Source organism: Patiria miniata, unplaced genomic scaffold (assembly GCF_015706575.1).
Source record: "Patiria miniata isolate m_02_andy unplaced genomic scaffold, ASM1570657v1 HiC_scaffold_20, whole genome shotgun sequence".
Taxonomy (NCBI): domain Eukaryota; kingdom Metazoa; phylum Echinodermata; class Asteroidea; order Valvatida; family Asterinidae; genus Patiria; species Patiria miniata.
Window position 1 is genome coordinate 41486851 of NW_024037059.1, and position 24496 is coordinate 41511346.

The 24496-nt window shown below is 41.2% G+C and overlaps 2 protein-coding genes across 4 annotated transcripts in view; both read left to right on the forward strand.

Annotated features, from left to right (window-relative positions):
* Window positions 1-14893, forward strand: part of LOC119729259 (lethal(3)malignant brain tumor-like protein 4) — a 29235-nt gene extending 14342 nt beyond the window's left edge. For both annotated transcript variants that reach the window (XM_038201861.1, XM_038201860.1), the window contains exons 2-19: window positions 1677-1949; window positions 2371-2669; window positions 3591-3771; window positions 4066-4201; window positions 4635-4737; window positions 5078-5153; window positions 5380-5459; window positions 5838-6072; window positions 8706-8797; window positions 9147-9378; window positions 9999-10084; window positions 10465-10718; window positions 11378-11452; window positions 11562-11690; window positions 12122-12328; window positions 13306-13373; window positions 13534-13769; window positions 14214-14893. In XM_038201861.1, coding sequence (XP_038057789.1) covers window positions 1751-1949; window positions 2371-2669; window positions 3591-3771; window positions 4066-4201; window positions 4635-4737; window positions 5078-5153; window positions 5380-5459; window positions 5838-6072; window positions 8706-8797; window positions 9147-9378; window positions 9999-10084; window positions 10465-10718; window positions 11378-11452; window positions 11562-11690; window positions 12122-12328; window positions 13306-13373; window positions 13534-13769; window positions 14214-14342 — 2817 coding nt within the window. In that variant the 5' untranslated portion in view covers window positions 1677-1750 and the 3' untranslated portion in view covers window positions 14343-14893. The remainder of the gene's footprint in view (window positions 1-1676; window positions 1950-2370; window positions 2670-3590; window positions 3772-4065; window positions 4202-4634; window positions 4738-5077; window positions 5154-5379; window positions 5460-5837; window positions 6073-8705; window positions 8798-9146; window positions 9379-9998; window positions 10085-10464; window positions 10719-11377; window positions 11453-11561; window positions 11691-12121; window positions 12329-13305; window positions 13374-13533; window positions 13770-14213) is intronic.
* A 2272-nt stretch (window positions 14894-17165) lies between these two features.
* On the forward strand, window positions 17166-24120 carry LOC119729261 (ribonucleases P/MRP protein subunit POP1-like). Of its 2 annotated transcripts, none has more exons than XM_038201864.1 (9): window positions 17166-17308; window positions 17462-17591; window positions 18186-18370; window positions 18808-19064; window positions 19885-20000; window positions 20139-20459; window positions 20719-20885; window positions 21745-21928; window positions 22118-24120. In XM_038201864.1, exons 2-9 carry the CDS (start codon window positions 17528-17530, stop codon window positions 23572-23574), a joined length of 2751 nt encoding a protein of 916 aa, XP_038057792.1. In that variant the 5' UTR covers window positions 17166-17308; window positions 17462-17527; the 3' UTR covers window positions 23575-24120. The 2 variants fall into 2 exon arrangements, with proteins under 2 accessions (XP_038057792.1, XP_038057791.1); XM_038201863.1 differs by having other exon boundaries at window positions 17167-17308; window positions 20716-20885.
* Window positions 24121-24496: the final 376 nt, after the last annotated feature.

Here is a 24496-nt window from a genome sequence, read left to right on the forward strand (position 1 = left end):
AGACAATATTGACAATATATGCGTAGAATATATTGCAAATGTATGAATTAAAAAAAAAAAAATTAAAGGAGGCTGCCGGAAAAATGGAAGTGTTCGGGAACGAGAAACTGGTTTATAGTTTTCACTTTTCCTAATGGCTGAATGAATTAATTGCAACGTCTTTTGGGGGGGGGGGGGCAGGATAAGAAAATTGTTGTGGAAGGATATAAAATTAAAGGATTTGGACGGAACTCGGTCTTCAAAGTTGTTGCCTTTAAAAAAAAAATGTTTGCCTATAATTGGAGGTTCCACACTTATGTAATTCATTCTGATTCTTTAAAGACAACGTAGTTGTTGCTGCAACAGTTTCTTGAAGTTCTAATTATTGTGTGACTTGGTAAAATGCATGTGCATGTGAGATATGTAATAAGCGCCGATTTACGTGCGTCTCTGACTTATTTTATGTAGGAGATAAAAATACTTTGGCATCCAATGCAGTTTATCAAGTATTTTTTAGAATATTGGAAATGTTATCAAACTTGTACAATTACTGAAGAAAACAAAACTTCTGATAATCAGATTTAGTTGTAGGAATTTGAAAATCAGACGGAAAAAAAATCATTCAACTTTTTAAAAATTATTCTAATAAAATTCCAAACCTGATGAAAACTCTGATATTTAATTAGAAGCACTTGAATGTAGCATTTTGGTTTGGGATATAAACAAAATAAAATGTGTGGAGAAACAGACATTGCACGGTAACATGACTATGAATGAACAAAGAAATTGCAATATTCGATACCCATATGTCAGCAACAATTTCACCAATAATTCTTAAATGTCCCAGAGCTGAGGACAGTCAGAGTTGAAGTGATCTTGAATGTCATATATTGTAGGCCTCGGGCTTAACCAAGACGTGTGGTTTTACATGCACGCATGCAAAGCATCATGTGCGTATGCTCGTGTAGTATAAACACTATTTTATGACAATTTCTTTCATGGTTTTTGGGGGTAATATTGGTTAATTTCAGTTTGTGGAAGTGATTTCTTTGCGTATTCATAGAATGGAAAACATACTAAAAATGTAACTTTGGGCTCACTTCATTTCATAGAATTATGTAACTAAGCCAAAGCGAGAGAATTTCTTTGAAAGAGTTCCTGGCCAAAACCAAAAAGTTTCACAACTTCGGTGCTTTTTTGTAACATGAAAAAAAAAATCGCTGGCTATATGTTCACCTGATGAGTATATGTTTGCAAACTTGCGCAAATAATGTGGCAGTGGGTATTTCTATGCAGAAACAAACGAGCAGCAAGTGTTTTCTGAGGTTTTTGATTAAGTAAGACAAAAAGAATTTCCCCTTTATATGTAAACCCTTGTTGCCCATATTAAGGAATTGCAGAAGCCAAATAGAAAAGCTCTCGACCTAACTCCGCTTTTATCAACGACAATTAAGAGGGGTGCACAAACGAAACATATCATGTTATCAATTTTTTGGGTACTTTTTAAGACTGTTTTGGAGAAACTTTGGGGGGGGGGGGTGTTGTAAACAACATTATTAACTTGCCTGAGCTTTGTGTGTTTTTCTGAGACTTTTAATAACATAAAGGGAAATGACATTTGCTGATGAAAATAAGACTCTCGATCGATAGAAGACAAGTTATTAACATGTAGGACATTCTGTAATTTTTATTCGCAGAGAAACAAGCTTGACCAGTACATCAGACTTCTGTGATCTAGTCTTTAACTCCAGTCCGTACTTCGGCTCTCATAATGGCAGACACCGAAAATGCCGCATCCAGTAGCACAGAGCAGCCACAGAGACAGAAAGTCAAGGCTGAGAAGGAGGCTAAGGAAAAGCCATCTGAAGCGGGGGCAGAGCTGGTTGAGGAACCCAAGGAGGACGGCCAAGTTGCTGATGGGGAGGATGTGGACTTGATGGTACCTCAAGGGGAGAAACTGGAAGAAGAAGGTACCGGTATAATAGAGGCCTATGAGGGTGGGATGGGCGTGTTTAATTGTGACTTTTTTTTTTAAAGTCTGTTGATTAATACAAGTGTAAGGATTTAGTAGGAATTTCATTCAGTTTAATCTGGCTTAGGGAGTTAAACAGAGATTGTGACCACTCAGGACCCCCCCCCCCCCCGGAAAAAAGTTTTCCTCCCAAAAAGTTGAGTATCTGTTCAGGTTTAGCCTTAGGTGAATTAAAACAAACAAAAAAGGGAATAAAAAATTTGTTAAGTAAAGAGTCTTTAAAGTAGTGTCAGCGGCGATTTATTTTTAAAGAAATCGTTTGAAAATCCTAATTTCAAATTTCCTAATTCCAATTTCCTTAAAATGCTCAACTTTTGTGCATAACAGGAATAATATAATGAGCATTTTTTGTTCAATAGATCCTCCAGATATTCCAAATGTTGAAGCAGAAAAATCATCAGAAAACGGTTCCACGTCCATGTTGCCTCCAGATGAAATGCCTACTCTTGAAAAATCCGACGCAGACCCTCCCAAAGACGAGACCACCAAAGATAGTCTGGAGACATCAGAGGGAGGCATTAACGGTGACGGGAATGGCAGCGATGAGGTCAAAGGTGAAAAGGAAGGGGAGGAGCCTGAGGGCGATAGTGGGGAGGGAATGGAGTGCATAGAATGGAACGAAGACGGAATAGGCGTCCTTCCTGGTAGTGACATGAAGGTAAGAAGACGTAGTTTTGCAAAGACACACACGGACAAAAAAATCGGGGCCGTATCATAAGTCCGATGCCTCATAGGTCCGACGCCTCATAAGTCTGAACTTTCGGACTTATGAGGCGTCGGTCCGAACTTTCGGACTTATGAGGCGTCGGACTTATGAGGCATAAAATTTATTTATTCCGCTTCATAGGTCCGACGTCTCAAAAGTCCGACGCCTCATAAGTCCGACGTCAGAATAACAAGGCGTTTAAACTTGTCGGACCTACGAGGCGTCGGAGCTATGAGGCGTCGGAGCTATGAGACGTCGGACTTATGAGGCGTCGGACTTATGGGCCTTTATTTAGTTAGGGGATGCGATTTTGTCGGACTTATGAGACATCGGACTTATGAGGCGTCGGACTTATGAGCGGACCCCAAAAAATCAAACATTATGTGCATGCTATGCTCGAATTGATCTCGGTTTATGCTCATTTCTCAGCATCGTTGCAAAGTAAAATTTAATACCACTTTTATATATAAACTTTGTGAACTGTTGATGAAGTGGCAATTATTTTGGGAACATTAAAACAATACTTATTGTCACTTGAGGTACTGTATCAATTACTCATAATTGATTAAAGTTGTTGTTTTATGATAGAAGGTTTTGGCAATTGGGTTGCCAATGTATTCAAAATGCAAGGGCATTGAAATTTGAATTACTCGTGCATTTCTTTGAACTAATTGCAAAAAAGGGGAAAAATATAGTGGTTTGAAAGTTTATTCAAATTAAGAGAAAAATTTTATTTTTGGTAAAGATACCTGGTGTTTATGTACTACATTTGTCTGAATTCGTTAAAAATCACACTGAGCCCACAAAATGGCAATAAAGCCTAGTGACAGACTATTTAAATATTATGATTGCCATTGCTGATCCATACTTCAGTTCAAGATGAATGAGTTTGGAGTCCTGGAGCTGATTATGGAGGCAGACCCCCGCAGTGAGTCCGTTGAACCCAGCCCCAGCCCCAGCCCCACGCCCACGCCGGCCAGTGAGGCAGGAAGTGACCTATCCAGCGAACGGTCAGCAGTCTTCACCAACGATAAAAAATACAACTCTTCACTAGGTAAGGAGGCGTGGATTTATTAAGCAGTGGCGTAAATTCTGAGCCGGGAAGATGGGAAAATTTCCATTAGTAAACTTTTTGAGAACAAACTGTGATCTTACCTAAACAATATTTCCATTTCAACTCCCTGTCGTCCTTAAGCTGCTTAATGATCACATCAAACGTATGTAAAAAAAACCAAAAAAACTAACAAATTGAATAGAAATCCTAGCTTTGCTGTTCGTATTCCTTCCTCATCACATCAAATTAAACACAGACTCATTTGTTACCCGCTTGATTACATTTTCCTTACAGAGGACCTTCAGAAGGAACCGGGCAGCAAGCCATTGGTATGTGTCTGTGAGCAGTGTTTGAAGGAGGGACCCATCGCAGAGTTCTGCAAGTCTGGTCGGTTCTGCAGCCAGTCCTGCGTAGGAGCTTACGCCAGCAAGTAAGTAGTCTGAACAAGAGGTGTACTGGAGTCCATCACAAGTCAGCTACATGAAAAATCACAAAGCAATCACATGTCCAGGCTCAAGTCAATCACAAGTCGATCACAAGTCAGTCACAAGTCAATCGCAACTCAATTGCAACTCAATCGCAACTCAATCACAAGTCAATCACAAGTCAATCACAAGTCAATCGCAACTCAATCGCAACTCAATCGTCAATAGCATGCCAATCACATGTCAATTTCAAGTCAATTTCAAGTCAATTACAAGTCAATCACAAGTCGATCACAAGTCAATCACAAGTCAATCACAAGTCAATCCAGTGTAAAAAAAAAATAGCTTGGCAAGTGGCTTAACTCAAAACGTAATATTCCTCAATTTGATGGAGCAGGTCTCATGTTTTCCCATTGATCTCACACCCTCTTTCTCTAGGCAAGGATCCTTGCGTAAGGACTCGGAGAAGAAAAAGAGTTCAAACATGATGCTGAAGAAGAAAGTTGGACGTAAACCCAAGAGTCCCGGCCCTGAGGGCAAGGTAAAAAGAGAAAGTATTAAGCTAAAGATTTACAGTAGCACCATGTGACAAATCTCTTTTGTGAGAGTGTGGGGTTCTGAAAAGAACTGGAGGAAACTCAATGTTTCGGACAGTATACGTCGTCAGAAGACTGAAAAGATTCCAACGGTGATGGGAATCCAGTGATGAAGGAGTATTATGTAAAAAAAGGTCCAAGTATAATTATAAAGCCACAGTTGTATCTTGGGCACAGCTGAATTAAGCTGTTTAACGGTTAGCAAATTTAGGTAAAAGTTTGTTGACGGACTCACATGCAACTTTTCTCAAATCTTTGTTTCCCACTTTTCATGACTGATCATAGGCTCATCTCCATGGGGATCTGAAGATGACCATCAACATCAAAGGGATGGAAAAATCACCCGTCGCAATTAAACCAGGTAGGATACATGGAAACGTACGTAGGAGTTGGTTAAGTTAACGTAAAGGCCTGGTAAAAGTAACATCATTGTTACATTAGTAACTAGGAGAAAATATAAATGATGTCCATCATTGTGCTGCAAGTGACAATCTCTTCAACCCCTTCTTCTTATATTTCAGATTGTATGGTTGTTTATCTTTCTCTGCAAATTAATTTTACTTCTAATATTGATTTTTAAATCTCAGGCAAGAAGAAAGGCTTCACATGGAGCACATATCTACAGCAGGAGCATGCACTGGCTGCCCCAGCCAAGTACTTCAAAGATGTAAGTAAATCCTGCCCAGGTCTTTTTTTTCTTATTAAGATGTGCAACCATATGGAGAAAACAAATATCAAAGACTGCTCTCGGACAACAGCTTATAAGAAACCACTCTCAGAACCACCCGAGAAGCCATTCCCGTAAACTGTGTTAAAAAACGCCACTCTCACAAATTACTCTTACTTTCAGAAACCACTGTATTCGCTTTCAGAAATCACTTTCAGAAACCACTTTCAGAAACCTCTCTTAGAATTAAACAACTTCCAAAAATCACTTAAAAAAAACACTTCAAGAAACCACTCTGAGTAATCACTACCATAGACCACTCTCAGAACCACTACCAAAAACCACTCTTTGAATATTAAACCACGTTTTAACCCACAGGCTTTCCCCATCGGCAAGAACAACTTCAAGGTGGGCATGAAGCTGGAAGGCATCGACCCCAAACACCCATGCCTCTTCTGTGTCCTGACGGTAGCGGAAATCCGTGGCTATCGCATCCGGTTACACTTCGACGGCTACTCCGAGTGCTACGACTTCTGGGTCAACGCGGACTCCCTGGACATTCAGCCAGCCGGCTGGTGCGAGAAGACCAACCACAAACTGCAGTATCCAAAGGGTTAGTCCTCTGGGGCCAATTTCACGGCGCTGCTAAGCACAAACATTTGCTTAGCACAAAAAAAGTCTGGCTTATAAAAGCAGGTTACCAGCCAAAACTCCATGTGATGTATATTGCTCGTGATTGGTATTCAGCTGCTGTTTGCTTAGCATGAAAATCACATGGAGTTTTGGCTGGTAACCTGCTTTTATAAGCCAGACTATTTTTGTGCTTAGCAGCTCCATGAAATTGTCCCCTGCTGTTTTGTCCTCTCAACTTAGTATTCTTAACCCTTTAGCAGCTAATAAGCTGCCAACAGCAGCCTGAACTGAAATGCTTGTTGCTGTCGCGGATAGCCAGTGCAAATGTATCTAAAACTTCTGTTTTTGAAAATATATTTGAAAAATGAAGGTTTTAACCGATTTGTCTCGTACAACCCTAAACCATCCTGCCTGTTACTCCCTGTACCGCCCCAAACTGCCTGAGCACTCTGTGGTTTTATGGATGCATCAGGGAGTGAATACAAAATGATACAGGTGCCAATGGGTGCTGTGGTCCAATGGTTACATTGTTCAACTCATGTGCCATGGTACATGGGTTCGAATCCTGACCGTGGGAACATGGTGCTTGTGCTCTTGAGCAAGGCACTTTACCATTATTGCTTCGTCCTTCGGATGGGACGTAAAGCCGTAGGTCCCGTGTGTTGTATAAATGCACGTAAAGGAACCCAGTAACACTTATCGCTAAAAGAAGGGGTTCGCCCCGGTGTTTCTGGCAGTGGCTGCAATATGCGCGCCGCAGCACCTTGTAAACCCTTATGTGCTGCATAATGGGTCTCACATTTCTCATAAACTTCATTTACCTGTCTTTAAAAATATACATAATTCCCAGCGCCTTGAGTACCTAATCGTTGGTAGATACATGCGCTATATAAGACTCCGGTATTATTAAAATCCAATCATACAGCTCAGTAAAAAAAACAAAAATCCACAAGATTTCGTTGTGCACATTTCCGCTCGGATAAAAAGTTTTAAAAGTTTGCTTCCTGCTGTACAGTGGTAAATAAATGCAATAAGTGGCAGAAATTATTTGTGTGCACGGAATCTATGAAAGCTCAGCAGTTTTAACACACCTTATCTCTGTTTTTTTTTTCCTGCCATAAAAAAATTATGCCTGATAATAATAGGCAGAGGTAAGTTGAGCAAAGGCTCTGCTTTTTTTTCTTTGAATTCTTGGCATGGAGACGGTTTAGTTCATTTGTTTGCATTGCAGCCTTGGGATCGTAAAGTGCGCATGCATGCATCGATAGATAGGCTTGGGAATTTTCTTTGCTGTACTTCAGCCGCTTAAATCTGTTTGATTTTACTGGTCTGTATGTTTCCGTGTGTATTTTCGTTGCTGTTCATTTGGTAGAAATATTACTTGCAGGAATTAGGGCTGTCAATGTTCGAATAATTTAGTCTATTTGAAACTGTTCTTGACTGAATAGTAGAAACTCGCCGATCAAGTTGACACACCAGCTGCAGCTGTGTTCCGTGCCTGTCAAATGTTGCATGCAAAGTGCACCGGGTAAGATTTGCACGCAACGATCGACATTATGGGCAGCTGCAATATTTTCGCAGTAATTTATAACTGCCAAGGGCTTTAGCCTGCTAAAAGCAGCAATGAACCGCCGTCAACAAAAAAGTTGCTGTCACCGCCGATAAACAATGGCTATTTGAGTATTCGGTTGATCGAATATTTGAATATTCAGTATTTTTGGGACAGCCCAAGCAGGAATCTCTGATTTGCATTTTGTCTTGTACTGTGCTATGGTATGTGTATTTATGTTGCAATTTTGCATTCTTTTTATTTTGATGCCAGTTGTATGTCTGAAGTTTGGTTAGCGTACGTTGTTATGTGCAATATTATTTTGTGTTTCTTTTGCATTAAGTTGACTTGTGGTTTATATTTGGGAATGGATAATGTGTACAGTGTGTGTTGTGCTAGTATGCAAGCTTTCTTTGATCGAACCTTAACGTAGTGGGATCTCCAAGACTTTGTCAACACAGAAATGAAGTGAATCACATGCATCCCCTTTGATCATGTATGATTATAGTAGTATAGTATGTTTATGGGGTGCTGTGGTCCAATGGTTACGGTGTTCGACTCGTGTGCCGTGGTACATGGGTTCGAATCCTGGCCGTTGGAGCATGGTGCTTGTGCTCTTGAGCAAGGCACTTAACCATTATTGCTTCGTCCTTCAGATGGGACGTAAAGCCGTAGGTCCCGTGTGTTGTGTAATGCACATTAAAGAACCCAGTAACACTTATTGCTGAGAGAAGGGGCTTGCCCCGGTGTTTCTGGCAGTGGCTGCAATATGCGCCGCAGCACCATGTAAACCATTATAAGGTGCTACATAATGGGTCTCATATTTCTCATAAACTTTATTTACCTTTCTTTAATAATTGACATAATTTCCAGCGCCTTGAGTACATAATTGTTGGTAGATATGTGCGCTATATAAGACTCCATTATTATTATTATTATTATTATTACCTTTTTCACTGAGTAAATATTCACCTTAGTATTGGTTTAATACTGATACATTGTGGCAGCAAATACTTTGAAATAACCGGGAATGTATGTACGATGTATGTCTTTCTTTCTGGCAGGCTTCAACGCTGACAATTTCAGCTGGAGCTCCTACTTGAAGATGACCAAGTCCCAAGCCGCCCCAAAGACGCTCTTCAAAAGCTACGAAAATGTAAGAAATCGATTCCTCAAATCTTCACTCATTCAGTTTTATATAATTGGTACATATGTGTACTTGTACCTGACAACCCAGTTGAAAATTCCGGATGAAACCAGTTCAACTGGAAACTGGTGACTGGTTTAAACTGGTTTTGACTAGTTTTGAACTGTTTAAACTGGTTCAATACCTAGTTATACCAGTTCAAAACCAGTCAAACCAATCACCAATTTGTAGTTCACCTTTATCAGTTGAAACTAGTTGAACCAACTAAACTTGTTTCTACTGGAATTTTTACCTGGAAAAGATTCCATAGAGGAAGGAAAATTTGTCACTGAAAATCTTTCTCGGTTTTCTTTCTTAGGACTGCCTGACCCCGCAGGGATTCCGCAAAGGAATGAAACTCGAGGCTATCGACAAGAAGAATCCTTCCCTCATCTGCGTTGCCACGGTGACAGACATCATGGAGAGTCGTTTCCTGATCCATTTCGATGCCTGGGAGGACATGTATGATTACTGGTGCGACTCGTCCTCACCTTACATCCATCCTGTTGGGTGGTGCGAAGAGAACGGGAAAATCTTGTCACCGCCAAACGGTAACGTTTTTTTTTTTTGAGTTTGGAGGTCCAGTTTCAAGGCCAAACTTTTAAATTGAATTTCGTATAAGAATGTCCTGTTGGGGAAGCATCATGACACTGAATCCTGGGGACGTGATTTTCATTTCAAAATGAAAATAGGGGATTTTGAGGATGTGATTACAAGTCCGTAGTCGTCGTCAAGTCTATCAAAAGTTAGATGTTCTAGTAACCAGTCAAATCACAAGTCCAGCGACAAGTCAAATCATAAGTCAATCACATGTTAATCACTTGTCAATCTCAAGTCAGTCGCAAGTCAAGCACATGTCAGTCATACGTCAATCTCAAGTCAGTCACAAGTTAGTCGCATGTCAATCACAAGTTGGTCATAGGCCAATCACACATGTCACAAGTCAATCACAAGTCGGTCATAAGCCAAGTTACAAGTAACAGGATGAACCATGAATAAGGAATACCTTCATCACAGTTCATTTGAAATTTAAAGTGCTCGTTTTTAGACTTGAGATTGGACGACATGTGATTGAGTCACAATAACAATAAGGGACCCGCTGCAATTTGTTTATAACTATGACAGTTGAAAAAATCAGAATCTAACTTTTAAGCTTCTTTGTACTTCACAGACTATGAAGACATAGCTAACTTCACATGGGCCGACTACTTAGCAAGAACCAAGTCTGTTGCCGTGCCAACCAGAGCATTCAAACCGGTAAGTAAACAGCACATTGACTTATTCTCATCAAATCTGTCACCGATCTCAAACTGCTGCTTAAAAATTGATCTTATAGCCTAAAACAGGGGTAATAACTTTGAAGCACTTTGAGAAATTCATACAAGGTGCTATAGACTCCTTGCACGAATACCCTCACAGTGGTTTCAAAGAGAAAGTACAAGGAAGCCACTGGGAGGGGCATTTGAACACATTGTAGACGGCGCCTGACACTCACGTGAAGATGCTACGGGTTAATGCACATTTAGAATAAAATCCCTCCTGCGAACTTCACGCCATCCCTGCACGAACCAGTATGTTATCATCTACTGTTCATGAACAGAGTCTGTATACAAACCGTATTAATGTTTTATTCACAGCGGCCGCCGGTCGGTTTTGAAATCGGCATGCGTCTGGAATCGGTAGACGTGCGCAACCCATCCCTCATCCGTGCCGCCTCTGTAGCTGAGATCGACGGTCACCGGCTCAGGATACACTTTGACGGCTGGACGGACGACTACGACTTCATGTTGGATGATGACAGTCCTGATTTACACCCAGTGGGTTGGTGTAATAAGACGGTGCACGCACTGGTGCCACCCATACGCCCCTCCCAGCTGGTCTCAAACCAAGGGTAAGCATTCTTTCTTCTTTGATTGTCCCAAGAGCTTGATGTCACATCTGGTTTCCACCTTCTGGAGCTGATGTTGAATCCCGTCAGGGTTGACAATTTGTCAGTTGTAATCAAGTCATCACAAGTCATCACAAGTCATCATGAGTCATCACAAGTCCATCACAAGTCCATCACAAGTCATCACAAGTCCATCTTAAGCTACATTACACAGGCATGCAACTATTCCTCGGATCTGCTGATTTCCTCGTTTTGTACTTCTCATGAATGACATTACAAATTGAAAAATACTGTACAAAGTCTTGTGTGGTTTGGAGTTTCCTCATTTTTTTTTCTAAATTAGTCATGTTGGGAGTTGAATCTCAGTCGAAGTGATGAGCTATTCAAATTGATGAAGATAAATAACGGCATTCCTAAGTTCTTGTTCATCCCGTAACTTGTGATTGACATGATAACAATTCGTAAGTTTATCAGTATTGTCTGTTGGTTTCTCCAGACTATTACTGCACATTCAAACGGAACATTTCTTCATGTGTCTTCCTCCTTAAGTTTAAGCCCAATATTGTATTGATAAGCCGTGATTTCTACTGTCATTTTGACCAAGATTATTCTTAGTTTTTGATTTTCACCACTTATTTGTATTTTTTGGGTGTGTATTTCAGGCCAGCCAGCTGCCCAACACCAGGCTGCAATGGAGTGGGTCATATCAAAGGGGCCAAGTACACTGGGCATCACAGGTAAGTCTTGATCGTGTGTTTGTTTTTTCTTCCCGAAAGATTTTCTGGAGTTTCAGAAACTCTAATTTGGATCATTTCTAAACGGTGGCGTGTTTGATTGTCATTGCAGTGCCTTTGGATGTCCCTACTCCCTCCTCAACATGGCCAAGGAATCGCCCATAATTGACCGGCTATACTCCGGCTCCAAGTCACTATCCAAGGACGGGAAGAAGTCCCCAATTGAATCACCTGAAATAAAGTAAGTCGGTGGATACCGGATAACGAGATTACTAATTGGTTGGTCATTGTGTATGCAAATTACAGGAGTCCCTCCCCGCGCTCCTGACCCCACCCTCTTGACCCCACCCTTTTTCCTGACCCCACCCACCTGACCCCGCCCTTTTCCCTGACCCCACCCACCTGTGCAGAATCACCTTCCTGGGTTGCTTTGTTACTAGTCATTTTTTGGTAGAAGAGTCTTGAGAGTAAAGGGTCCAAATCTTGCAAATGTGGGTCCCTCGGGACCAAATTGTACACGTCTCAGTGTGCTGGTTGCTTTAGGTGATTTGCATTATGATGTATTGTACGGCATGCATCAGTGGATAACATAATACTCAGGGGTAAGTACTCATGAATGTAATATTTTATCTCAAAAATTATCGTCTTTTTTTTTTTTTCTTTCTCTCTCAGGAAATGCCCGACCCCAGGCTGCGACGGCTCCGGCCACGTGACGGGCAAATACTCAGGCCACCACAAGCTGTCAGGCTGCCCTCTTAATGAGAAGAACCTGAACATAGTGAACGGTGACAGCAAGTCAGCAACCCCTTCACCATCGCCAAGCCCCAGGGGCCCCGGACGCCCACCGCTACCCCTGGCACTTGGGAGGGGCAAACGAAAGTAATTTGAAGTGTGCTCAGTCTTACAAAATGTATTTTCAGTTGGCATTTTGAGTAAAGGCTATAATTCCAAAGTTAGGCCAAAAAAAAAATATTCGGTCTCTGGTCAGACCAAAGTTCCGGAGTTGACGCGGCCACGCGGCTTTTTTTTTTTTTTTTTCAAGCTTGGATTGTACAGACAAGGTGGGTACTATTTTGCTTTTTTGGTGTCCTCATGTACATTGGTGTCCTCCATAATTTGCCTTGGTGCTTTAGATCATTTGCCTTGGTGCAATTTCCCATTCCTTGGTGCTCTTTGGTTAAAAAAATTGAGGAGGTGCGGAAATAGAGGGCGCTGTTGGAGCTACCGCGGAACATTTTGGAGAAAAAAAATTTCGACGCGCATGATTAAAATCGATGCGCGCGCTGACCAGAGACCGACTTATTTTTTTGGCCTTATAAAGTAATGGTCGATATACATGATGTGTATATTAAAATTTAGAGCTGTGTGAGATGAACAAACCATTCATCTGTAGATCTGCCAATGACATTTGACTGCATCATCAAACAAACAATGTGGCTACAACATTCTTTTCATATTGGACTTAATAAGCCTGTTCGGTATTCCAAAATAGTGCGGTGCACAGCAAGATTCGACAATTTTTTATCTCGGGGATAACGGTGGCAGATAAATGCACACAAGGCTATGGGGGACGTGGTAACCAGATCTGCATTCTGTGCAATATTTTTCCTGCAATCAAAAAAACTTTGGCCACACAAAGAAACCTAAAACACTTTGCTGAACAAAGGTTTTTTGAAAAATGTTGTACTTCAGAACACGATGATCTCTTCAATTTTGCTGGTACCCTGCTATGTTTTAACGCGCATAGGATGAAATTTTTATCCCGTTAGAAAAATCGGCAAATCTTGATGGGCACATGCCCAGTTGGAATACCGAACTGGTTTATCCAGAGATTTTTCTTCCCCCCTTTCATACAGACATAAAGGCACACCCCTTATCTTGCTCCAAAAGAAGAAGAAGAAATCCCACCAGGACAAAGATGAAAGTAAGTCAAAAAAAGTATCCCCCCCAAAAATTAAATAAAATCACCTACTTTGATAAAAAAAAAATGTAAATATGTCAAGCAGTAACAGTTCAAGAAACAGGATTCGCCTAATTTTTGTTCAATCTCTGCTTTGAACCCCCAACACCCCACCTCTTTTCAGAGTCATCCAAGACCAATAACCTCCATCATCAGCTGCACCAGTCCGTCTTCATGTCTGCTATGTCACCCAACCCGGCCAAGGACCTGCCCTTATGCTGGGAGCAACACTCCAAGCTCTTGCCCGGCCTGGCCGACCTGTCTCGCAGCGCCGTGGCCAAGTGGTCTACCGAGGAGGTGGCTGACTTTGTCAAGAAGCTGCCGGGGTGCGGGGAGCACGCATCCAAGTTTGCCGATGAAGTGAGTGAGGGAGGGAGTGGAATTAAAGAAATAGCCAGTTTAGAATTGTCAATTGTGAGGCGTTCTGGCAAAATGATGCGGAACTGGCCTGGGCACAGGCTGAAGTCACGTGGAGAAAAATGCAAAATCCGAATGGGACGATTTTTTTATTTCATTTTCTTTCGATTTTCAGATTTATTGATATATTAAAAAAAATAATACAAAAATTGTGGAATAAATGTGTTTTCTAGAAAAAATGTACAATTGGCGTCTTACATTTTCACGAATACAGTGCCTGCTCCAGTAAATGCAAGAAAAAGCACTTGTGGCTAAGATTACCATTTCAACTCAATTAACTTGAATTCGAATCAAACTATGATTTATAACTTTGAGGAAAAAAAACAAAATCACTTGTAACTTAGAGTGACAAAACAGTAAATATAAAATTGCTTCTTTTTATTTCAGCAAATTGATGGCGAGGCCTTCCTACTCCTTACCCAGACAGACATTGTCAAGATCATGACGATCAAACTCGGGCCAGCGCTCAAGATCTACAACGCAATTCTCATTCTGAAGAGCGCTGAAGACGTTTGAGCAAAGCTTTCTGAAACATCTCATCCACAGACTCAGAGAAAACGATTCTGAGACAGAATTAAGGCTCCTTCTGTGAAGTGAAGACTGTATTATGTTGAGGGATGGTTCCTTGCAAGTTTATATGTCAGGATAGAATCTTATGCTGCAGATTCCTTAACCAGTTTGCGTCGGATGACGTGTATACCCGCAAAAGTTTTGCGATATTCGTAACGGATGACGGATAAACACGCCTGGAGCGAGGCCGGAAACATCTGTCAGCGACCCACTTGCAGCAAGCGAGGCCGGAAATATAAGTGTGCTGCCCGATGGTTGGCTTCGTCCCGCCTGGCTTGAGGTCGAGTGAAAAGTAAACGTTACATTCTTGTTAAAACAATCCCAGCGTGGACTGGTTAATACCGAGATGACTGAGAGATACAGGAATATTTGTGTATAGTTTTCAAAGGAATTCATCGATGATGAACGTTTAACTGTGACATACTTCACTCGTACTACTGTGTTGTTGGCAGTACTCCATGAAGACAACTTATGAAATACTAAGCTATAAACTTAAATCTTCTTACAGACGATCTGCGTGAGCTGTATAGAGGGCGCTTTATCGCCTAGTACCAAGGGAGAGTGAAGGACAATGACATTTCACTGGTTCCCCGTTTCACTTATGAACATTTGAAAATGCTATCTAGAGAAGGCGATAACCAGTCTAGAAGTGAGCTCGTAACCCACTGGCCTGTTTGCATGTACCCGTTATCTGTATACATAATATTTTGTATTTGTCGTGTATGCCACAATTTGTATTTTCACCATGTTGTTATTATTTTTAATGCATAATAATTATGCATTAAATATACTCGGTGCCAGTTTAGCCGGTGAGAATGATTTTGCCATATCCAAGCCGTGCCAATTTGACAAAAGATCTGATAACTGTGAATATGTTAAACGTAATGAAAGACTCAAATGTAAAATTCACCTATGCTTTCCGTACATAGTCGCTTCAAAGACAAATGTTTTCTTTACCAGATAATTGAAAAACAAAAGATTCTGCAATGTAGATATTGTGATCATTATTTTTCAAAATGCTTGGGTAGAAGGCCCACATGTGGCAGCTACTAAGGAAGAAAAAACAGAAAACTACACGGAAGGTAATGGCTTCGTTTTAAAAAAAAAAAGACAAAGTCGGGAGACAGCTTGAACTATTCAGGTGTTAATTTTTTTCATCCGCAAAATTTCCTTCCAAGATAGACAAGTTCATATTTACAGGTAAACAGCCAAGCTGTATTTGGGATGTGCATCTTTACTAAGATTGTATACCTAAAGAATAGCTGTAACACAGTAACATGCTGCTGTAGTTTAATTTATGATAACGACTATAAAGTACAAAATGTATTAAAATTAAGACAAGTCAATCTCTTTTTAAGTGAGCCATTTTCTTTGCAAAACGATGGAAATGTGCAATGTTTGTTTTTACGATTTTTTTAATGGTCTTTAAGTATGAAATCTGGCCCAATATATAAACAGTTCAACTAACTTCTACTGTTTCAAATCACATTTGATTGCAGTGGTATAAAATGCCTCGAATTCTTCTTTGAGATTATTTAAAATATTCATATTGAATCTGAGAAGAAGATTGTCAAGCCTGTGTATTTCAAAAATACTTTCGTTAGGCTACATTGCATGAACTTATTTATGGATTTCAAACAAAAAATCTTCAAAAACTCCTTGTGGTACATGTAGTACAAGTTTTAAAACTGTAGTAGTACTGTTTAAAAAAAAACAATTGGGTTGGACTTTTTACATGTTTTCATCAAACTGTTTCTTTATGGTCTCCTGCTAACAGTATGTAGAACCAGTGAAAATCTTTATGTACTTAAATTCTCAACTGGGTCTAGCACTCGATGTGTGTGCTGTAATCATGTATAATGTTGTTGGAGCAAAGCCATGAATTTGGAAAATGGATGTTGGTTTTTTTTTCAGAAAAAAAAGGTTGTTGGATTTAATAATTATTTAGGTAGATTGATTGACCTCATTTGGAAAGTAACCATGCACTGCAGTAGCGGTTCTAGGGGGAACCACTGACTCATGTTATTGCTGGTAAAATTTGGCCAAAATAATAAATGGAATGCTAAAGTTCCTAAATTTATTCTCAAACTGCCTTAGAATGCAGGAAAAAGCTTCTAGATTTCCTTCATATCAACCCTCCCATTTCCTGAAAGCTAGATCCACCCCTGCACTCAGTAAAAAAATAAATACTCTCCAAGGAATATGCAGCAATCATTAGTAAAAATGTGTTCATGTAAATAAAGAATTAAGCACTTGGTTCTATAATTTCTATGTCATTTTGACTTATTTGAATTATGCGTTAAAGGCAGATTTCGAAAGAGGGTACATGTAGTGGTTTTGTATCGCTTGGGTGGGCATGAGTAATTAACCTTTGGTGTGTCCATTAATTGACACTCAAGTTAATTACAATAACAAAGCACGCCCCGAAAACACCTGCTGCATAACACCTGCTGCAGTCATTGAAATATTGCTATATATATATCAAATTGTGTTTGTTTTTTAACTTTTGCCAACAGTAAACGTATCGTGTAATGCCTACATGTGTAACATAAAACTTGGAAATAAAGGAGATTAAGATGTAACATAGGACTTCAGAAAGTGTGATGCTAAATAATTATTGTAAAAACTAGAGTCCAATGGAGCTAGGCCGGGGGGGGGGGGGGGGCTCTTTCTTTTGGGTAATGCTTTTGGCCAGTCACTCGACGTGATTATGCACCCGCACATTATGGTTGGGCGCGTTGAACTGGCAAAGACTGACGCATGAGGGCGCTCACTTAGATTTATGGTGCACATGTGATTTTTCTCTTTCGTGAAATTAGATGGGTTAGCCGGCGCCAGTTTGGAGTCCTGAGGAAGATATCGTTTTTTCCCTTCTTGCAACTTTTTGTGTCTTAAAAATTGCCTTACCAAAGGTCAGACTGAACTTGTACAACTACTACAAGAACTATTTTTTTGAATAAATGTTCAGCTGAATATGAAAGCGACCGATTGTCGTTGATATTAAATGATTGCATCAATGTGCCATTGATCGGGTGATATTCCTTCCTCCATGGTTCACTCAACAGGGTCAGGCCGGCGATTCAAGATTTCTTTGATGCTCTGATTTTGTCTGAATGAACGAGAAATAAGTTATGGACAGGCAGGAGGGCCCAGCTGAAAGGGATGAGGGGGACATTTTGGCCAACAACCCCAGGGGTAAGTGTGAATTATGTCATTGTAATTTGTATTACTTGTGACAACTTGGTCATGTTGGTCGCGTGCCAGACCATGTTCAAAAATCAAATGATAAAAAGGCGGTTAAGTTGGGCACAAGTTATCAGGCTAGTTCATCGGTACTTTAGGACTTTTTGCTGAGTTGTATAGAAATGAGGATTGAAAAACTGTTGTGTCTTGGTCTCTTGGGGCAAGTTTTATATTGATTTTTAATAAAATTTCACGTTTTCCTCAACTTGCAAATTTCCCCTCACCGTCATGACCGTGTCTGCCAAAAGGTACCGTCTATATTTTAACATAAATCTTTAATGGTACTCTGTCCATTGTCCATGGTCTGGTTTCCATTCCACTGCTGCAAAGGCAAAGTGACGTCGAAGAATGATATTTCCACCACGAAATCGTAACAACGTGTAAGGCACTAAGGGATAAAAATAAGGACCAGCGCGTTAAAAAAATTAATGACGTTTTATCAAGTAATGAAATATTTTTAAAAGGGAAACTGAATTTAGCACAGTTACAATGTATTCAATTACAATGTATTCAATCTGTTCAATGCTTTTCGTTGTTCACACTCAGCTATCAATGTGGCTGAGTTTGCGGGTGCCCGGGCCGCTGAGCTCAAGACCATGACGGAGGCCATCATGACCATGGGAGGCATGCGCAGAACCTTCCAGAAGCTACCACGTCACATGAGACGGCGCGCCATGAGCCATGATCTGAGACGTCTGCCTAAGAGATTGAGAGATTCCGAAGAAAGAACAGTGAGTTAGAGTGATTTTGTGTACTAACTCAAATGAAAATGCAAATCAAATTTGACGTCACAAAACAGTCACCGTGAAATTCACCATCCAGAGTTGAAATGTGTTCAACTTTTGCAAATTCGCATTGCGAAAACTTGCTGTGACGTCAATAATTTGCTATGAGCTGGGCTTACAACTTCCAACTATTGGTACATTTACCCTAACCCTACTTCATATGAGAAAAATAGATTATCACGCTCATAATATAAAAATCCATGCATACCTGATAACCCTAAACATTAACTTTAGAATTAACAAGGATATCCAAAATTGTACCAAAGTTATGTGGTAGCATGTTGGTGGCATTTGACTGTATTTCAACACCACAATTTATCACAGCTGTACATTGTGATAGTGAGGAACAGAGTGAAGCTAAATTGTTGTATTTCTTTTCAAAGATGCAAAAATGCATGAGCAAGAAGAAATCTGCACCGGGCAAAGAAGGCGGGGCTGATGAAGACCCACCCCCAGCGAAGCGATCGCGTCGGCACCGGCGCCGGCCTGGTAACCTGAAGCAAGAGTACCAGCGCAGACAGGCCGGCCATGCATGGCTGGAGACGCATGTCTGGCACGCCAAGCGGTTCAAAATGGTTGAGCAATGGGGCTGTAAGCTGCCCCTGCATCCTTCAGACAAGAGTGTCAGAGCAACTTACAGGTACTAAGCCTTATAGGTACTAATTAGCCTTGTGGGTAGTAAGCTTCATAGGTACTAAGTCTCATAGGTACTTAGTTGTAAAGGTATTAAAGGGAATATACAACATTTGCAAACATCGAAAAATAAAACTACCAAGTTTTTGCGAAATACCTTAATAGGATGTTGGTAAATGACAGTCTAAAGCATCCTGTAAAATTATGGCACCTGGTATACTGTCATTTTCAAGAAAAGTGGTATTTTTGTATCAATTTCCAACGCTGATCGGCCGATCAGCGTTGGAAACAACTGGCTTTTTTTTTCAAATACTGGCCCCAATTGACCATTGCACTTGTTTGCAATCGATTACAAACCTATGAACGGGTACGAGCCAGCTAGACTGGTTCCCTGACCTTACAATTCCCCAATGTATGTAAACTGCTCTGTTTCTTCTTATATGGAGTCAGGGGACCAGACTACAGGAAAATGATCGTTTTTCTTGGTTTTTATAGCACTTTCGAACCCAAAACCTCCAAAAAGTCAGTGTAACTATATTTGCTTTATATTTCCAACCCCCCAATTCCATCCGTTTCTGAAAATTACAGCAAATGATGTATATTCCCTTTAAGCCTTGTAGGTACTAATATTTGTAAGTACTAAGCCTTATAGGTACTAAGTGGTTCAAGGTGGCTGAGTAGTGGGCTTTGAGCTGGCCCTGCATATCCCTCAGACAAGGGTGTTAGAGCAACTTGCAGGTGCTAAACGTTATAGGTACTAAGCCTTAAAAGTACTCAGCCTTACAGGTACCAAACAATTAAAAATGATTTTCTTTTTGTTCATTCAGGGCTATGGCCAAACACTGCCTTCTCCAAGATGTCTCCTACCTGCGAGTCATCGAGATAGTCGGTCCTCAAGGATTGACATTGAGGGCGCTGTCCCACCTCACCAGTCCCACCACAGGTACGTGTGTCATAGATCCCTGGCAGGAGATGAAGCAAACGATGACACTGGTTGAACTTTGTAAAAACATTATTGGAAATATTGTGTTCGTCGGCAAAATGTGTTACTTTAATAATTCATTTAAAATCTCGTTGGTAGGTTTGACCTGTGCTGCTGCCTCTTTTCTCACCGGCCAGCGCCACGGTGAAGCGATGTTTTATCGCATGGATCGCTTCCCTGAGGGCGCTATTGGACCTGTCAATTTCCTCTGGAGAGCCCATGCCACTTCTGCAGACTCCGCCCCTAAAGTAGGGAGAGGAGGTCCAACACGGGTAGAGGATAAAGCGTCATCAACAAGTCCGGGGGAGAAGTTTGAGGAGGGTGCAATGCGACAGCTCTGGCTGTGGGCTCACCCATCGTGTGCTGCCCTGCTACTCCAGGAGGTTACAGCAGCAACTGTGGCTGAAAACAGGAACAGTGGTAAGAATGGTGCTTAAACTTTTCTAATTTAAGAAATTTGCTTCCATATTCAAATTGTGACGCAGGTTCCACTCCTTTCCAATGCTGATATATGGCATATTCTTGGGCCCTGACTAATCTGTGTCTGGGAGTTTTACTGGTTTTTAAGCAGAAAGGAACTTTGCGTCCCACTTTCCCAGCAGATCGAAAAGTCCACCCCAAGTACTAATCTCAAATTCGTGAAAAGCCACTTTCAACATGCATTCCTTTATTGCAGAAGCTAACGGCAGAGTCACTGTGAGACAGCTCGACGATAGTCCTCTGAGATTTCGCCTTCAGGGTCCGCTGGCACACCCAGTGCTCCTCCATGCCCTGAAGATGGCAGAGGTGCAGGGCGAGGCATCAGGCTCAAAGCAAGACAGGCTTTGGTGGGAAGATTATTACGCAGTGAGTATAATTGCAGAGCATTGAGATGTGTTGATAGAGCTAAATGATCTGGTCATCAGGTGTTAACTGGTTAATGCAGCTGTGCCCTGACATGCAGCGTTTAATGTCTGTAACTAATTACATGAAGACTGAATACATGTATGCATTGATCCAACGGGTCTGGGTTCGAATCCCAGAGAGGGCTCAAAGACAAGCCTTCTGCAGGTTGCACCAAGTGGTTACTGCATGCATATTATTCAACCTAAGTCCTGGGTGATAGAACAGATTGATTTCCTTAAAACCCTCCCTCTCTGGCTGGCAATTTCAACAAGGCCAGCCCAGCAGTCAAAATAAAAAAGTGACTGTTTTTTTAAGTGCTCCCTGCCTTCATAAAGCAGGATTGACTGGCTGTGATTGTTATAAATCCTGATATAGCTATGCTTTGACTGTAGGAGATTGATAATCCGGCTGTGACTACCAGTCACCTGCTTTTGTCTGTTGATAACCTTTGACTAGTCACAGTGCCTATTGAAATATGATCCGACTGTTGATGACTAGTCTGTGTAAAAGGCATGGCAGGGGAAAGGGATTGAATTTTTGACTGTCTGTGACTGATCAAACAAAACAAGGGTTAAATAAAGGTTGTGTTCTTAAGGCAAATTGCTTCCCTGCACACTGAAAAGAAAATGGACACCTGTGAGGATAAGAGGATGGATGGATATAAGTTTGATTGACCCATTATATGTACCTTGCAGTGGGATCTTGTAAATTAATCATGATTGATATGGGGGGCTGATGAACAGGTGTAATGGCATAGCACCTGTAATACTGTGATTGGCTGATAATGTGTGCATGTTACATTGGGTTTTTTTAATTACAGGATCCACATTGTTTGCAAGCCTGGCAGGAGCAGTCGTCCATCTGGAAGACCCTGGGTGGAGTTAGGGCAGTTACTGATCTTCTCCCGCGCTGCATTCTCTCGTTGACGGTACGAGACCCACGCAATCTCCTGCCCATCAAGAGAACTAAGATAATGACAGATTCTGACGAGTTGGAACCAACTGGTATGTTTAGATACCTCGTTTAGATGGCTTCTCTTGTTCCTTTCTTGTCATTTTCAGTGAAGCGGGAAAGAAAAAAGCCTTTTCTAGAATGACCACTTTGTTTGTATTGTTTGAAATGGTACAGACCTCCTTCCATGTGAATTACAGCTTATCAAATGAACAAAGGATAATTTTTTCAATTGTTTTCAGATCAACCACCACCTGAAGTTGTACGTCACTTCCCAAGAGCAGCACCAGTGTCACCCCTCTGGGAGCAGTCAATGCGGGAGTCTGTCACCTCAACCAAGATACCCACCCACAAACTTAACAAGATGCGCTCCAAGCTCATCGTTCCAGGCCAGGAGATGAGTCTAGGTCGCCAGGATTCGCGCGTCCCGGTTCTGCTTCTCCAGCAACCTGGAATCCAGCCAAGCAATGTTGGCACGGTTACCGCATCCAGTCGAACAAAGCGAGGTGGTGCAGCAGGCTTTGGTAGCGGCTGGGATGTCATCCTGCCGAGCGGCTGGGGGATGGACTTCTGGATTGCACTGGTCCTGAGGGGCTGCCGAGCGGCAGGGCTTCAGGAATCCCGCTCCTGCCACCTCCAACAGGGGGTCCCACACTTCCCGGAGGGGTATCCGGACACAGCAGCAGGAGAGGCATGGGCAGACAAGGTGGAGGAAGAGCAGACCAAGAAATTCAAGAGGTGGCCACCTGCCAAGAGGCCTAACTATGGAAAACTTGGAGTCGTCTCACCTTTTAGGTGTGCTTGGAAGAAGCTTCTGGAAGAATGGAGGGATGCAAAGAAACTAGAAACGGAAGAAGATGAGGATGATGCTGTTGCTGAGTCTCAGGCAGAAGAAACAATGCTCTCTGAAGAAGGTGACAAGAACCAAGCATTCTTTGTGCTTCGAGAGAGATCCAAGCTGGAAACACTTAGCAAAACCTTGACAGCAAATCAGAAGCCTCCTCAGATCCCTAAATCTGCTAAGGGGACCAATCAGATTGTCCCTGTAGACATCGCTCCTGAAAGTGACATCACTCATGTCAAGATGGACACTACGGTGGCCTCAAATGGGCATGCAGCTCCTCAAATGCGAAATTTAGAGAGTAAGGAATCCCATACAGGACAGCATGAGGAAATAAATAAGATTGTTGCTGACCTAGGTCAAGATACAGACAGGATGCTTGTTGGTGTCAAGTTGAGCATGGCCAACCGTGGAGTGCCACATCCATTTGCGATGATTTGCCTCCCAAGCGAAGAAGACATCGCGTCATTTGAATCCAACCAGATGCACTGCCCCATGGAACCAATCCACAAAGAGTTTAAACTCCCAAAGAGGTCCAAAAAGAAGAACAAGAAGGGGAAAAGTGGCCCAAGTGTGGCTGATAATCCTAGAGAGATTAAAAGTGTTAAGGCTGGGCTGAAATTTGAAGTGGCGCCCGATGTAAAACTGTTTGACTCCTGTCGCCGTCGTGTGATTGGTTTCGTCGTGGACGGTGCCAACACATTCATCACTGGCAGTGGCCGAGCGGTGGGCTACTGTTGCATGCTGGGACTGCTGCAACTTCTTGAAGAGCGCCCTCAAGGTCAGCGAGCACTGGTTCTTGTCCGTGATACAAAAGCTGTCCAGTATCGATTCGCTTTTTTTGACATTCTCACCTGATTTAAATTGAGTAGTGAAGACAGCGAGGAAATTTGGTGACTTTTTCAGATGATTCTTGTGGTTATTCAAAAGTACTCAAAAAGATATGCTGCTTATTTAAATTTATTTTTAATAAAGTTTGTGAAGAAATTTGTAAATTAATTTCTCAGAATGACAGAGTTCAGACAGTGCCTTTAAATCAATCATGAGGGTTTTATTTTGTATTCCATCATACGTGTTTCTTTTTATTTCAGATATTACATGTACATGAAACGTGTTTTAAAAAAAAACAATGTTTGTGTTGAATCCCCTGAAATTGTAATTTGTAACAATAATTTTGAAACATCTAACAAGTACACATGATATCATGGCTTTTCACATTTTCTGGTATAGTTTCGTGCAGTCTTTATATACAAGTTTGTACCATTTGACATTCATAATCATTCCTTTGCTGTGCTATAAACATGCATTTTTTTAAAAAGATTTACAAATACTATCCTAAGAAGGTTATGGCATGCTGGGCCGCATTTTGGCACTGTGACCACACACATATTTCTGACTTCATTGTTCCGACCAAAGTTGAACCAAGACTTGCGATCGGTTTCAAGAAGGGACTCTAGTACAGAGTACATTGTACATAATTGTTCTTTATAATTTCCTTTTTTTCAGTTGAAGAAAAGTGATTAGATCTTGATATTTTCCCCTTTTAAATTCAACACATTCTATGGTTACATTGTCATGATTATAGTCCCGATCATTTCATACAGAGCAAGCTGCTAGTAAACAAACAGGTTTTTTTTAGCAATGAAATAAACACAGTGATCTAAACATTACCATACAAACTATTGCCTAAGACTTAATTTATGTGTACAATATAGGTTCACATATTACTTGAGTAGACTCCGACACCGATACAGACAACTCTCACTGGATATGAATTTAC